The following is a 17019-nucleotide window of genomic DNA, read 5'->3' on the forward strand; positions in this document are numbered from 1 at the left end:
CGAAAGGGCGAGTGGCTTTTATCAGGTGGGCTCTGTCTGGTCTATAAAAGTGCGGTTTGCACTCAGCGCAGACTTGGCAGTTCTTGGTCATGGTCCTGACCTCCTCGATGGAGTAAGGCAGGTTGCGGGCCTTGATGAAGTGGAAGAACCTGGTGACCCCCGGGTGGCAGAGGTCATTGTGGAGGGCCCTCAGCCTATCGATCTGCGCGCTGGCGCAGGTGCCACGCGATAGGGCATCTGGGGGTTCATTGAGCTTCCCAGGCCGGTACAAGATCTCGTAATTGTAGGTGGAAAGTTCGATTCTCCACCTCAAGATCTTGTCATTTTTGATTTTGCCCCTCTGCTTGTTGTTGAACATAAAAGCAACTGAACGCTGGTCAGTGAGCAGGGTAAATCGTTTTCCGGCCAGGTAGTGCCTCCAATGACGCACAGCCTCCACAATAGCCTGGGCCTCCTTCTCGACCGCGGAGTGTCTGGTCTCCGGGCCCTGGAGGGTTCGTGAGAAGAATGCCACAGGTCTCCCCGCCTGATTAAGGGTGGCAGCCAGAGCGAAGTCGGACGCATCGCTTTCCACCTGGAAGGGGATGGATTCGTCCACTGCGTGCATGGTGGCTTTGGCAATGTCTTCCTTGATACGGTGGAAGGCTAAGCGGGCCTCTGCCGTCACGGGAAAAGAGGTGGACTTGATCAGCGGACGGGCTTTGTCTGCATAGTAGGGGACCCACTGAGCGTAGTAGGAAAAAAACCCTAGGCACCTCTTCAGAGCTTTTAGGCAGTGGGGCAGTGGGAGTTCCATAAGGGGACGCATTCGGTCCGGGTTGGGACCGATGACCCCGTGTTCCACAACACAGCCAAGGATGGCGAGGCGGTCTGTGCGGAATATGCACTTCTCCTTGTTATATGTCAGGTTCAGGAGTTGGGCGGTGCGGAGGAATTTCTCGAGGTTTGCGTCATGGTCCTGCAAGTCATGGCCGCAGATGGTCACATTATCTAGGTAAGGGAAAGTGGCCTGCAGCTCGTTTTGATCGACCATCCGGTCCATCTCCCTTTGGAAGACGGAGACCCCGTTGGTAACGCCGAAGGGAACCCTAAGGAAGTGATAGAGGCGGCCGTTTGCCTCAAAAGCAGTATACTGGCGGTCTTCAGGGCTGATGGGCAGCTGGTGGTACGCTGATTTCAGGTCAATGGTCGAAAAGTCGCGGTACTGCGCGATCTGGTTGACCATGTCAGCTATGCGGGGGAGTGGGTAGGCGTCCAGCAGGGTGTAGCGGTTTATTGTTTGGCTGTAGTCGATGACTAGGCGTTGTTTCTCGCCGGTCTTAACGACCACAACCTGGGCTCGCCAGGGGCTGGAGCTGCCCTCAATAATCCCCTCCTTCAGGAGCCGTTCCACTTCGGTTTTGATGAAAACCCTGTCCCCGGCACTGTATCGCCTGCTCTTTGTGGCGATGGGCTTACAGTCGGGGGTGAGGTTAGCAAACAGTGGGGGGGGTGGGACTCTGAGTGTGGAGAGGTTGTATCTGGTGCGCGGCGGGCAATTTGGAGGCTGCTGGCTGCGGACTGTGAGTGGGGGGAGGGGGCCACCGTACGCCATCGTAACGCTTTTGAGGTGGCACTGGAAATCCAACCCCAGTAGAACGGCAGCGCAGAGGTCGGGCAGGACCAGGAGTTTAAAATTATTGAACACAGTCCCGTCTACTACTAGTGTCACCACGCAGTAGCCGCCAATGTCCGCTGACTGGGACTCGGAGGCCATAGAAATCCGCTGGTGCGCAGGCAGGACTGGGAGAGAGCAACGCCGCACCATGTCGGGGTGGATGAAGCTCTCTGTGCTCCCGGAGTCAAAAAGGCAGTTTATTGCATGGCCGTTTACCTTAACGTCCATTTTCGACCGAGCTAGTTGGTGCGGTCTCGTTTGGTCCAGCGCCACAGAGGCCAGCGTAGGGGTCAGTGTGTCGCTGCGGGTATCAGATGGGGGGGGGGGGGTTGGCGGTCTGCTGCGTCCCGGCTGGTGTCCAAGATGGCGGCGTCCATGATTCCCATGTGGCTGGAGTCGTCCAAGATGGCTGCTGCTGCGGTGGTTCGCACATGGCTGGGGAGGCCCAAGATGGCGGCCCGCACGGCCCACACGCGGCGCTGTTGGTGGCCCAAGATGGCGGCCCACACGCGGCGCTGCTGGCGTTCGGGGTGGCTTTGGCCTTGCAGACACTGGCGTAGTGTCCCTTTTTCTCGCATTCTTCGCCGGGCAGCACGCTCTGGGGTGTTTGGCCTGGCCACAGAAGTAGCATTTCTGGCCTTGGGATACTGCTGTCTGGCTTTGGGACACTGCTGCGGTAGTTGGGCCGTTGTTGGGCTGTGGCTGGGGTGGCACGGTGCTATGGGGCTGTCCTACCGTGTCCCAGGTTGTCGTTCCCCGCGGCGTCCACGGTGCAGAGGAGTAGGCATCCATGCCCCGGAAGGCTGCGTCCAGCGTTAGTGCGATGTCGGAGGCTTTGTCGAGGGTGAGGTCACTCTGCTCCAGCAGTCGCTGTCGGGTGTAGTTGGACCTGTGGCCCGCTACGAAGGCATCCCGGATCAGTTCCCCCGTGTACTTAGTGGGCGTTACCGCCTTACACCCACAGGCCCGGCCAAGCACGGACAGTGCTTGGAGGTATTTCTCAGTCGATTCCTCAGGTTGTTGCTTGCGACTCCCCAGAAGGTGCCTAGTGTATACTTCGTTCACAGGGCGCGTGTACTGGGTCTTGAGGAGCTGGAGGGCGGCTGTGTACGAGGTCGCGTCCCGGATGACTGAGTACACTCGGTGGTTCACCTTGGAGATCAGGACAGACAGTTTGTCCGCATCCGTTTCGACCGCAGTGGAGGCAGTCAGGAATGTCTCGAAGCACGTGAGCCAGTGAGCAAACTTGGTGGAAGCGTCCGCTTCCCGACTGTCCAGGTCCAGGCATGCTGGTGTGAGGATCTTCTCCATTATAAAAAATTTAGTTAATAAAATTGATGCGCCATCAATTACTCAAAAGACTGAGGTTGAGCGAGTAACAATCAGGCTTTTATTAACTAAAGAATGAAGGTCTTGTCTCGAGTGGTTGACCCGTCCAGAATACTAAGGGACTGGGAGGTAGTCACTTATATACCTGGAATAGTGGGAGGAGTCAGCCGAGGCATGTCCAGACCTGTACCTAGTGGAATACACATACAGGCACAGACAGGTATAACAGTGGTTTACCACACCCTCCAATCCATGGGTACTGTTCCAGAGTCTATCGAGTTCTGGAAGATGACCAGCAATGCATCTACTATTTCTAGGGCCACTTCCTTAAGTACCCTGGGATGTAGATTATCAGGCCCTGGGGATTTATCGGCCTTCAGTCCCATCAATTTTCCTAACACCATTTCCCTACAAATACTGATTTCTTTCAGTTCCACCCTTTCATCAGGCCCTATGTTCCCCGGCATCTCTGGGAGGTTATTTGTGTCCTCCTTTGTGAAGACAGAACCAAAGTATGAATTTAGTTGGTCTGCCATTTCTTTGTTTCCCATTATAAATTCCCCTGATTCTGACTGTAAGGGACCTACGCTTGACTTCACCAATCTTTTTCTCTTCACATATCTTCACATAGTTTAACTTTAAATAAAATTTTATAAAACATCCCAATAATTAAATAAACTATAAATAACTTTAAAAAACTATTTTAAACAATTAATCAAATTTTTGAAAAAAATAATTTTTTAAGAAATCGGGTCTAAAAATAAACTTACCTTACTGTAAAGTCCTTAAAAACAATAAAGCTGTGGAAAAATGTTATAATTTTAAATAATAGACCACTTACCTTAAAGAATCAAGTCCTTACGCCTCCTTTTTATATGTCTAAAAAGTTCAGGCCCATACACACGGGCAAACCTGTCAAAAAGAAGGAAGTTCAACGCGTGCGCGCAGAGTCCTGCGCGCACGCGTTGGACCTCTGAACCCCTTGGAAGAAATGCCAGTTTCCCGCGCATGCGCTGTGCATGCTGAAATCCGGCACTTCCAACAGGCCCACGCGTGAGTACCCCGTCCGTACTCACGCGTTGGGACCGGAATTACTGGCCCATTATATATCAAGAAATGCAGTGGTCCTAATACCAACCCTTGGGGAACAGCACTGTATACCTTCCTCCAGTCCGAAAAACAACCGTTCACCACTACTCTGTTTCCTGTCACTTAACCAATTCCGTATCCATGCTGCCACTGTCCACTTTATTCCATGGGCTTCAGCTTTGCTGGCAAGCCTATTATGTGGCACTTTATCAAATACCTATTGGAAGTCCAAGTACACCACATCAACCACATTGTCCTCATCAACCCTGTTACCTCATCAAAAAACTCAATCAAGTTACAGGAAACTCTTTGTTATCCGGTACCTACGGGACCGGGATGGTGCCGGTTGATTAAAAATTCCGGATAACAGAAAAGTATACCTACCAAGGTACGAGAGCCCCGTTACACAGCCACAGGTACTGGAGCCCCGGTTACACGGCCACAAGTGCAGGAGTCCCGGTTAAACAGCCACAGGTACAGGAGCCCCGGTTACACAGCCACAGATCCAGGAGTCCCTGTTACATGGCCACAGGTGCAGGAACCCCGGTTACACGGCCACTTGTGCAGGAGTCCCGGTTACACGGCCACAGGTACAGGAGCCCCGGTTACGCGGCCACAGGTCCAGGAGTCCCTGTTACACGGCCACAGGTGCAGGAACCCCGGTTACACGGCCACAGATCCAGGAGTTCCTGTTACACGGCCACAGGTGCAGGAGCCCCGGTTACACGGCCACAGGTACAGGAGCCCCGGTTACACGGCCACAGGTGCAGGAACCCCGGTTACAAGGCCACAGATCCAGGAGTCCCTGTTACACGGCCACAGGTGCAGGAACCCCGGTTACAAGGCCACTTGTGCAGGAGTCCCGGTTACACGGCCACAAGTGCTGGAGCCCCGGTTACACGGCCACAAGCGCTGGAGCCGCGGTTACACGGCCATAGGTACAGGGGACCCGGTTACACAACCAGAGGTGCAGGAGCCATGGTTACATGGCAAAAGGTACAAGAACCCCGGTTACACAGTCACAAATATACAGTAAAACTTACATTTGGGTTCCTGAACCTACTCCTGAATTTTGCCGGTTATTAGGGAATTACAAATAATTAGGTGCCGTTTAAACGAGAGTTTACTGTAGTTAAACACGATTTGCTTTTAACAAATCTGTGCTGGCTTTCTTTAATTAATCCACACTTGTCCAAGTGACTGTTTATTTTGCCCCGGATTATCGTGTCTAAAAGCTTCCCCACTACCAAGATTAAACTGCCTGGCGTGTAGTTGCTGGGATTATCCTTGCACCTTTTGTTGAACACGGGTGTAACATTTGCAATTCTCCAGTCTTCTGGCACCACCCCCGTATCTAAGGAGGATTTGAAGATTATGGCTAGTACCTCCGCAATTTCCACCTTTACTTCCCTCGGCATCCTTGGATGTATCCCATCCGATCCTGGTGACTTATCTACTTTAAGTACAGCCAGCCTTTCTAGTACCTCCTTTTTATCAATTTTTATCCCATCCAGAATCTCAACTACCTCCTCTTTTACCATGACTTTGGCAGCAACTTCTTCCTTGGTAAAGACAGGTGCAAAGTACTCATTTAGTACTTCAGCCATGCCCTCTGCCTCCATGCGTAGGTCTCCAATTTGGTCCCTAATCGGACCCACCCCTCTTCTTACTACCCGTTTACTATTTATATGCCTATAGAAGACTTTTGGATTCCCTGTTATGTTAGCTGCTAATCTATGCTCATACTCTCTCTTTGACCCTCTTATTTCCTTTTTCACTTCCCTTCTGAACTTTCTATATTCAGCTTGGTTCTCACTTGTATTCTCAACCTGACATCCTCTTTCTCTTTTGTCATCCAGGGAGCTCTGGCTTTGGTTGCTCTACCTTTCCTCCTCGTGGGAATGTACCTCGACTGTACCCAAATCATCTCCTCTTTAAAGGCAGCTCATTGTTCGATTACAGTTTTGCCTGCCAATCTTTGATTCCAATTTACCCGGGCCAGATCCATTCTCAACCCACTGAAATCGGCCTACCTCCAATTAAGTATTTTTTCTCTAGATTGCTCCCTGTCCTTTTCCAAAGCTAATTTAAACCTTATGATACTATGATCACTGTTCCCAAAATGTTCCCCAACTGACACGTACTCTACTTGACCCACCTCATTCCCCAGAATCTGATCCAGCAATGCCTCCTTTCTCGTTGGGCCGGAAACATACTGACCAAGAAAGTTCTCCTGAACACACTTCAGAAATTCTTCCCCCTCTCTGCCCTTTACACAATTACTATCCCAGTCTATATTAGGATAGTTGAAGTCCCCCATTATCACTACTCTATAGTTCTTGCACCTCTCTGTAATTTGCTCCTGTATATTCTTCCTACTAGTTGGTGGCCTATAGAATACACCTAGTAGTGTAATGGCACCTCTATTATTTCTCAACTCTAACCAAATAGATTCTGTCCTTGACCCCTCCAGGACATCCTCTCTCTCCAGCACTAATATTCTCCTTAATCAATACTTCCACCCACCTCCTTTCTTTCCTTCCCTATCTTTCCTGAACACCTTGGCCTAGAAATTGAGTTTGCGCTGCGCCAGGGCTTTAGCGCCGGAAGTTAGCGCCGGCGCTAAGTCCCTTTGCGCGCGCCAAAAATTCAGTAGCGCCGCGCCCAAACGGCTGCCGGCGCTACTGAAGGGTTTTAGCGCCTGAAAACTGGCGCAACGCGCCGCATTGCGGCGCTATTCCGGCGCTGCGGCGCCCGCTGCGGTGCGGCAGGCTCGGGAAGTGCAGGCCTCCTCCTTCCGTTAAGGAGGAGCTGCCTGCACCCGGCCGCGGCCCGCGCAAATCTCTGCAAAAATGAGCCCGGCACCTCGGACAAGTGCCGGGCTTGCATCTGTTCCGGGGGGGGGGGGGGGGAGAAGTCTGGGGAGGGAGCTGCGGGCAGGCGGCCGGCGGGAAAGCGTCCGGCCGCCGCGCCTCCTTAAAGCGCCGGCGCAGACTCCAGCAACACTCGTTTGCCGGAGTCTTAGTTGCGGCTGCCACTGGCGAGGCGGCCGCAACTGAATTTCGGCTTGGGGCCGGGTTACCACGGCAACCGGGACGCTGCGCACACCGATGACGTCATCGGTGCCGGCGCAGCGCTACCGGTCTACCGCCGCGGAAGGGCCCCAGGCAATTTAGGAACCGGCGCCAATTGCAGCGCTAGGCTCTCTAGCGCCGCAAAATCGGTGCTAAGGGCACTGAATTTCTAGGCCCTTATATCCAGGAATATTTAGTACCCAATTCTGCCCTTGTTTGAGCCAGGTCTCTGTTATCGCCACAACACTGGCACGGTTTTAAAGAGTGTGCAGGGACAGAGGGACCTGGGAGTTAATCTGCATAGGTCCCTGAAGGTGGCGGGACATATTGAGAGAGTGGTTAGCAAAGCATATGGGATCTTGGGCATCATAAATAGAGGTATTGAATACAAAGGTAGAGAAGTTATGCTGATCCTTTATAATGCGCTGGTTAGGCTACAACTGGGGTATTGCGTCCAGTTCTGGTCACCACACTTTAGGAAGGATGTAAAGGCACTTGAGAGGGTGCAGAGGAGATTTACCAGAATGGTTTCGGGGATGGGAGATCTTAGCTACAAGGACAGGTTGGAGAAGCTGGATTTGTTTTCATTAGTGCAAAGGAGGTTGAGGGGTGATTTGATAGAGGTGTACAAGATTATGGTGGGTTTGGATAGGCTAGAGAGAGAAAGCCTGTTCCTACTAGTTGATGGTACAAGGACTAGGGGACACAGGTTTAAGATTTTGGGCAAGAGATACAGGAGGGATGTGAGGAAAAGCTTTTTTACGCAGCGAGTGGTGAGGACCTGGAACACGCTGCCGACGGAAGTGGTGGAAGCGGAGCCACTCAATGTTTTCAAGGGGAGACTGAATAGACACTTGAGGGAAATAAACTTGCAGGGCTACGGGGATAGAGCGGGGGAATGGGACTGACTAGATTGCTCTGCAGAGAGCCGGCGCGGACTCGATGGGGTGAATGGCCTCCTTCTGTGCCATTATGACTGTATAACTCTATGAGATCATATTCCGACGTGTCTATTTGCGGCTGCAGCTCATTTACCTCATTTACCACACTTCGTGCATTCACACACATGCACTGTAAACCTATCTTAGACCTCCATGTATTCTCTCTTAGTCTGACCCCACCTAATACCGTACTATTTCTTACTTTAGTGCTGTCTGCCTCTCCCAATCCTTCGTGCACCTTGTTTCTCCTTTCTAATGCTACATCCTGGTGCCCATCCCCCTGCCAAATTAGTTTAAACCCTCCCCAACAGCACTAGCAACCCCCGCCCCCCCCCCGTGAGGACATTGGTCCCAGCTCTGTTGAGGTGCAATCCGTCCGGCCTGTTCAGGTCCCACCTCCCCCAGAACCAGTCCCAATGTCCCAGGAATCTGAAGCCCTCCCTCCTGCACCATCTCCCCAGCCGCACATTCATCTGCTCTATCCTCCTATTTCTATACTCACTAGCTCGTGGCACCGGGAGTAATCCGGAGATTACTACCTTTGAGGTCCTGCTTTTTAATCTCTTTCCTAGCTCCCTAAAATCTGCCTGCAGGACCTCATCCCTCTTTCTACCTACGGACCACAACCTCTGAGAGTTCACACTCCTCCCTCAGAATGTTCTGCAGCCGCTCAGTGACGTCCTTGAGCCTAGCACCAGGGAGGCAACATACCATGCTCGAATTACGTTTGCGGCTGCAGAAACGCCTGTCTGTTCCCCTAACTATCGAATCTCCTATCACTATTGCTTTCCAGAACTTCCTCCTCCCCCCTGTACAGCTGAGCCACCCGTGGTGCCGTGGACTTGGCTCTGGCTGTATTCCCTAGAGGAACCATCTCCCTCACCAGTATTCAGTCTTGGTTAGAGAGTGAGATGCACTCGGGACTCCTGCACTACCTGCCTTGCCCTCCTTGTCTGTTTGACGGTCACCCATTCCCTCTCTGCCTGCACACTCTTACGCTGTGGGGTGACCACCTCCTGAAACATGCTATCCACATAGCTCTCAGCCTCACTGTTGCACCGCAGTGACGCCAGCTGCTGCTCAAGCTCCGAATGCTGATGACACTTCCTGCTGATGATACGGGAAGCGTCATGGAGTTCCCACATGGCACAAGATGTGCATTCTACGGGACCAAGGTGCCCTGCCATGCCTGTATTTAATAGACTATTAAGTAACTTAACAGAAATAAACTTAAGACTTAATAAAAAGTCACTAGGTACTCATGAATCGGCTCCTTTCCTTGTGCTGACGTCACTTATTCGCTCCCTGATGCTCGCGTTCCCTCTGGGCTCTTGGGCCTTCCTTTATCTGCGGCCACTCCTCTCGCTCTCCCGCTGGTCTGCTCTCGTGTCTGTTACCTTAGAGACCTTGGGTTCTGCAGCACCATTCCTCCTTTTCAGTCAGACGTCTCGCCCGCCTTCCTTCTCTCCACCAAATTCCTGCGCTCACCAAATTCCTCCACTTTGCTTGCCATTCACTCCATTTGCCTTCTCCCAGCTCTGTCTCCAAGCTCTGTGCTTTTTCAAACTAGTGCCTAATATATACCCTTTGAGAGTCAAACGATCTACAACTGCTTAATCAGCTTCTAGCTCACACCTTTTACCGTGTACTTAAGCAGCCGCTTACAGCTGATGCTGTAGGGATGCTTTCTATTGTTAGTGTGGGTTGGTGCCAACCTGGCGCATCATGTGGCAACCAGGGTGTACAGCATCAAATAAAGTAAAGCTGGCCATAGTGAGGTGATCCCCGGCCTCCTGGGCAGCAATGTGCTCGTGGGATTGGGGGTAAGGTACTGACTTGGATAGAGAACTGGTTGGCAGACAGGAAGCAAAGAGTTGGAATAAATGGGTCTTTTTCCGAGTGGCAGGCAGTGACTAGTGGGGTACCGCAGGGATCGGTCCTTGGACCCCAGCTATTCACAATATATATTAATGATATAGACGAGGGAACTAGATGTAATATCTCCAAGTTTTCAGACGACACAAAGCTGGGTGGGCGAGTGTGCTGTGAGGAGAATGCCGAGAAACTCCAGTATGAGTTGGACAAGTTGGGTGATTGCGCAGATGCATGGCAGACACAGTATAATGTGGATAAATGCGAGGTTATCCACTTTGGTGGCAAAAACAGGAAGGCAGATTATTATCTGAACGGCAATAGATTTGGAGAAGGGGAAGTGCAATGAGACCTGGGTGTCCTTGTGCACCAGTCGCATGCAGGTGCAGCAGGCGGTTAAGAAGGCAAATGGTATGTTGGCCTTCATAGCGAGAGCATTCGAGTACAGGAGCAAGGATGTTTTGCTGCAGTTGTACAGGGCCTTGGTGAGACCACACCTTGAGTATTGTGTGCAGTTTTGGTCGTCTTATCTGAGGAAGGATGTTCTTGCCATGGAGGGAGTGCAGCGAAGATTCACCAGACTTATACCTGGGATGGCAGGAATGACGTATGAGGAGAGATTGGGTCGATTGGGCTTATATTCGCTGGAGTTTAGAAGAATGAGAGGGGATCTCATTGAAACTTATAAAATTCTAACAGGACTAGACAGATTAGATGCAGGAAGGATGTTCCCAATGGCGGGGAGTCCAGAACCAGGGGTCACAGTCTAAGGATAAGGGGTAAGCCATTTAGGACTGAGATGAGGAGGAATTTCTTCACCCAGAGAGTGGTGAACCTGTGGAATTCTCTACCACACAAGGCAGTTGAGGCCAATTCATTAAATATATTCAAGAAGGAGTTAGATATATTTCTTAAGGCTAAAGGGATATGGGGAGAAAGCAGGGACAGGGTACTGAATTTGGATGATCAGCCATGATCTCATTAAATGGCGGAGCAGGCTCGAGGGGCCGAATGACCTACTCCTGTTCCTATCTTCTATGTGCTAATGCCCTCTGTCCTGTGCAGCATCAGGTGATTGCGAAGAAGGTTGGTGTTGTTGGTGCTGCGGGTGTGCCTGGTGCTGCTGGTGTTGGGGCTCATCGTGGTCGGATTCTGATGAAATAGATGGCAGGTGAAGTAGAGATGACAGAAGCACACTGTCAATGGTGACAGAGTTCTTCCAATGAGGTAAGAGTGGATGGAGAGTGGAAAGTGGAAAGCCTGCAGAATCTGTGCTTGAAATGGATTGAGAAACAGCTCGTGGCTGAGGAAAGTGATGATCTGTCAGGTGGGAGCTTTTACTGTACATTTGAAGCTGTCAAGTAATCTGCTGGAGCAATGGCCATTCAACTCCCGCCTCAGCTTCACAGACGTGGTCCCCGAGCAGTGTGGACCCCGTGGGCAAGCAGTTAAAGTTAAAAGGTAAGGTTAAAAGCATTATCAAGGGTCTGTTAACAACCGAATAATTGGTTTACATAAGAAATAGGAGCAGGAGTAGGCCATACGGTTTAATTGGGTCGCCTGCCTTTGTGGGTCGGGTCGGATCAGAGATCACAAGCGCCTGTGGGAAAGGCGCGTTGCGGCGTGTTGACAGCGGGTCTCTCAAAAAAAATCAAATTTCCCACCCAATCCACCACCGATCTCGCCCGTTGACTCCATCCCCCCCTGTAAAATTCCGGCCTATGTTTCAAGTTGATGAACTTTCATCAGAACTGTTAAAGATGTAACAGGTTTTAAGCAAATACAGAGGCAGGGAAAGGAGGGTTGGGAGGAAGGAAGAGAAGGGAAGGTCTGTGATAGAATGGAAGGCAGGAAAGATTAAATGACAAAAGCGATGATGGTGCAAGGCAAAAGTGGGTGGCAATGGTACAAGTAAAGAAACAAAAGATGGGTCTCTCAGACGGGGAAACAAAAAGCAATGAAGATGAACAAGGTCAAAGAGACAAACGGAAATCCCGTCGGAGCGAAGAGCAGAACTTCTTCAAGGTGGGCATTCCTGGAAGAGAAGTGGCAGTGTTGGATTAAATACTAATGCAAAAGCAAAATACTGCGGATGCTGGAAATCTGAAATATAAACAGAAAATGCTGGAAATACTCAGCAGATCAGGCAGCATCTGTGGAGAGAGAAACAAACTTAACGTTTCAGGTCGATGACCTTTCATCAGAACTGGAAAATGTTACAGATGTAACAGATTTTAAGCAAGTACAGAGGCAGGGAAAGGGGGGATGGGAGGAAAGAATAATAGTAAAGGTCTGTGATCGGGTGGAAAGCAGGAGAGATTAAGTAACAAGTAACAACAGAAAATGCTGGAAACACTCAGCAGGTCAGGCAGCATTGTGGAGAGAAACAAAGTTAACGTTTCGGGTCGATGACCCTTCGTCACAACATCCTGCGTTAGGGAAGTTATCCCCGGTGTCTTGGCCAATATTTATCCCTCAATCAACATAACAAAAAACAGATTATCTGGTCATTATCACATTGCTGTTTGTGGGAGCTTGCTGTGTGCAAATTAGCTGCCACGTTTCCCACATTACAACAGTGACTACACTCCAAAAGTACTTCATTGGCTGAAAAACGCTTTGAGACATCCGGTGGTCGTGAAAGGTGCTGTATAAATGCAAGTCTTTCTTACTTCAGATTTCTAGCATCCGCAGTATTTTGCTATTGAGATTAAATAACAAAAGGGATGACAGTACAAGGCAATAGTGGGTGGTAATGGGACAAGTAAAGAAACAAAAGATGTGTCTCAGAGGTGTAAATGGGAACAGAGAATCAGCACCTCCTGTCTGGAAAAGATGGCGGTCGAGGTTATGATCTGAAATTGTTGAACTCAATGTTGAGTCCGGAAGGCTGTAAAGTGTCTAATCGAAGGAAAGAAATATTGCTCAATTTAGATCTTGGAAATGAATTGGGACAAATAACTGATGTGAGAGAAGGAGAATAATTGGAAAATAGTGACCACAACACAGTTAGATTCAATGTTTGAAAAAAGATAATAAGAAGTCAGAGATACGGATGCTGAACTGGAAAAAAGCCAAGTTCAATAAGATAGGGAGGGGTCAGGCCTCAATTAACTTTGCAGAAGGGTTAACAAACAGAAGTCCAGATCAGAGATGGAGAATCTTCAAATGTGAGATGGATAAAATGCAAAGGTGAAAAGGGAAGGTGCATCAAAGGATAGCGTTCTTTGAATAAATAGAGAGATTTAAGACTAAACAGAAACCTTAAAGACAGGCATATAATAAAGCTAGTGCTAACAATGCTGAAGAAAATCTTGAGGAATGTAGGAAATGTAGTGGGAAGGTGAAAAGTAGAACGGCTAAAAGAAAAGTTAAAAAAAGACTAGATAGTATAAAAGGAAATAGTAAGAGCTTGTGTAAGCATACTAAAAGGGAAGGAATAATTAGAGAGAGTGTAGGACGGCTCAGAGATTAAGAGGGATTCTAGTTTTGGAAGTTAAAAGTATGGTGGAAATATATATAATATATATTTTACATCAGTTTTTATAAATAATGATGACAGTGAGAATGTAGGTGTACTAGAGGAGAATATTTTGTTTGGTTCAATTTGTAAGTTGCTTTATTCCACATACGTGCATCTAATTTCCTGTCTCTTTTTTTCTACTTATCTTTTCTTTACTCCCAGAGGGTAGGAGGCCAGCACAACCCTGCTGAGTGTCTGGGACCAGGGATCTCCCAAAAGAATGGGATGAAAGAGTTTATTGATCACCAAGATAGGCTAACAAATTGCTTATTGTTTTTAATCTTTAGGGAAACAACTTCAAAGCTAGCTCATTAGAATTTTAATCACCTTTTGGCTCACTGCTCTTTTCTAAAAAAAACTTGTATGAACACACTTTGCTTTAAAATCCCAACATCCTCACTGTTTTCCTATGGAACAATGGGAGGCGATTTTAGACTTTTGCCCAAAATGGCTGTGCCGTCTGCCTGAAGCTGGCATCAGGAGGCCCCTGTGCGGACTTCTGGAAGTACTGCGCAATTGTCCTAGCAGGAAACCATTAGCATTCGGCCAACGGGCTGTAGACAGAAGACGAGCATCCTGGGACAACTTGCCAGCTTCAGGCCACCTCAGTATTGGACAGCCCAGCTGGCCTTTGGATAAGAAGAAGGCGTGGGTCCAATCTCTGGATGGGGGAGCTGGAGCAGCGGTGGCTCCGGCTGGTTTTGTGGAGTATGCTCCTCCCGGCTTTACAAAAATACAGTAAAACTGACCTGTGGGCTCTCCTTCGGCTGTTACAGGGCTGAGCATGTGCAATACTATCCAAAAAAATGGCAAATGGGACCTATGTATGTCATAGTATACCAATCTGCATATTAAAAGGGACTATTGCCGACTGATATGGGCAGTTTGGCCGCCCAGCAGTAGACTCTGGGGAAGATTGCGGCAGCCACAATGATGGTACGGGACAGTAAGTTATTCTCCACCATTTTCGGGCCGCTACCATCCCATTTCCAATGGGCGGGTGGCCTCAAGATCTCCTTCTTTATCTTAACATGAATCGATTGTCCTGTATTTATGTCCTAATTGGTTTTGTATTAGAAATGGCTCAATTGAAAACATAATTTTGATATTTATTGACTCCTAACTTCAATTACTGACCTTTGAATATTTAATAATGATGTTGATGACACAGTGTACCTTTCTAAAAAATTATACTAGTCATTTATGTATTTACTGTCAAAAAATATTCAATCCAGCTTGTTTCATGGCATGTGATCCCACAAATGTATTAAAACATGGTGGATTGCCTTGTTTGTGTTCCAGCAAAGTCCTGGTTTTATACGGAATGTGTCCTCAAGAACGTAATGTACTTCCCAACCAAATTGGATTAACTTTGCTTTACTTTAAATCTCAGCCTTCTTTGGTTGTAATGCCAAAGGATCTTTTTATTTTCTGGGGAGAAAACATCTGGGCAGACACAATCCATTCAAATCTTCTTGATACCATTCTGCCCTGTTTAGTCTCTGAACATAAAATGCACTTCATTCAATAAGTATTGTGGTTCTGAAAATTGAATGTTGCTGCTGAAACATTATCGCCAAGCGATTCTGCTTTGGGTGCAATCAATGATCTGGATGCAAATTGCGCTAAAAATTGTGCTAGTTTTGCAAAGTGAATTTTTGGCTCAATTTTCTGCTCAAACTCATTTGCACATTGCCAGACATAAAATCTTCCATGAACCAGTGCAATTGGGCAATGTTTTAGAACGTAATTTTAAAAAAAAATTTGCATTAAAAAATATTCCTTGATTGTATTTAAGAGCGGTAACCTGGTGCAGTTTTAGTAATACAACTGAAAATGGATTTATCATTAAAAAATAAGCATTTTCAATCAGTGCCTAGTCCACCACCTGTGAGTAACCCGCTTTTAAATAACTGATAATAACTTTAAAAAACTATACAGAACCATTTACTAGTTGCATTGGTGTATGGAGTCAGTTTCTTAGTAAATTAAAAAAAAATATTTAAAAACCTTTAACGGGTGCCTATTAGCGCCTTTGTGCCTAAAAAAAAGGTTAGTTTTAAGAGCCTCCTCAAAGGCCTGTAAACGGGCCCAATTAAAGGAAACTCATCATGGTGATTCATTTGATTTTGGGCGTGGCCAGTTTTGTGGGTGGGGCCGTTTTCTGTGCTTTTTTTTAAACCAGTGCAAAAGATCACAGAAACTTGATTTGTGCTGGACTTAATTTGCGCTTGAAATTCCTCGACCTTTTGCGCTAGTTTGGCCGATTTTGGGTGAACCAGCGCAACCTAGGCCGATGTTCCTTATTATGGTATAGGAGCAGTATGATTTTCTTTTAACTTTCTTGCCGTTACAACCAAAACCAAGGTGCTAATTACTTTCCATATTTTAAAATATTGCTGTCAATGATTGGTTTGACTCAATGTTGCTACATCATCCAAAATAATCAGAGTAGTTGAATTACTAAGGTGTTTTTTTGTCAGCAATAAAAAGTTTGAACTTTTTCTAACTGCATTTAATTATTTAGAGCACCATAAAACAACATAGAATTACATAGAATATACAGCACAGAAACAGGCCATTCGGCCTGGATTGTTAGTTAGGCTCAGTTATCCAAGATAGATTAAATCTTTCTGTTTTGTGTTTTTGAGCTGACATGATTGTCCAAATGTAACACTTGTAAATAAACAGCTCTTTGAAATTTATTTTAGATGCAGCATCAAGAGAAGCTACTGGAAGAATTGCAGCAAAAATATTTGGCTGCAGTTCATATGGTTGAAAAGCAACAGCAAATGATTAATTCTCTAGAACAGGATCTTCAAACCGCTGTGATTGCAGAAAAGGAAATGGCTACTGGGGTAAAACAACAATATTGTTTTTAAAGGCAGGAATTAAACTGAATTTTGAAAATGCTGTGAGGGTATATTCATTGATAAATGGATAAGTGCAGTCCTTTGCCATTTTGCGTAACTAAATTATCTTAAAAGTAATTGTGTTCAAGAAAGTAGTGGTTAAAAACTGCATCTCCTAAATATATATTGTTTCTTGGAATTACAAGCATGCACTTCTGTTTCTGAATCTCTATCTATAGATATATCATACATGAACTCTAAATGATGTTTGCCTTTTTTTGCTCTAGATTTTCATTGTTATGAGATAAGGGATCTTGCCTTTCTTGTGAATTGGTGAGATGGTAGTGGACTTGAGTGTATTTGGGAGGGTGCGACTGGAAGTGTTTCAGCTGATTTGACCTTATTGTGTAAATTTGCTTCTAAAGTAACCCATGTTAAAAAGATGATCTTCCACTTTCCAGACAAAAAAATCTCAAACAGTAGTAGCCCTACCTTCAGGCAACAGTACATCCAAGTTTCAACTCTAAATCTGCAGAAACTCGCATTTCAATACTGAACCTCCTCTCTCTGACTCTAGATTTGTTGCTTTCTCCCCTGGTTCCTGGTCTCCTATTCACCTTTCTCTGGTTTCTGATCTCTCACGTACACCTCTCTCATTTATTGATCTTTCCTTCCCCTGTTT

The 17019-nt window shown here is 47.5% G+C and overlaps 1 protein-coding gene across 1 annotated transcript in view; it reads left to right on the forward strand.

Annotated features, from left to right (window-relative positions):
• The window catches only part of LOC147115004 (uncharacterized), an 869491-nt gene that overhangs the window by 293614 nt on the left and 558858 nt on the right, over positions 1–17019 (forward strand). Inside the window, exon 9 of the mRNA XM_085993202.1 lies at positions 16197–16343. Coding sequence (XP_085849328.1) covers positions 16197–16343 — 147 coding nt within the window. The remainder of the gene's footprint in view (positions 1–16196; positions 16344–17019) is intronic.

This window comes from Somniosus microcephalus, chromosome 7 (assembly GCF_052327205.1).
Source record: "Somniosus microcephalus isolate GS21.2 chromosome 7, FLI_Smic_1.0, whole genome shotgun sequence".
Taxonomy (NCBI): domain Eukaryota; kingdom Metazoa; phylum Chordata; class Chondrichthyes; order Squaliformes; family Somniosidae; genus Somniosus; species Somniosus microcephalus.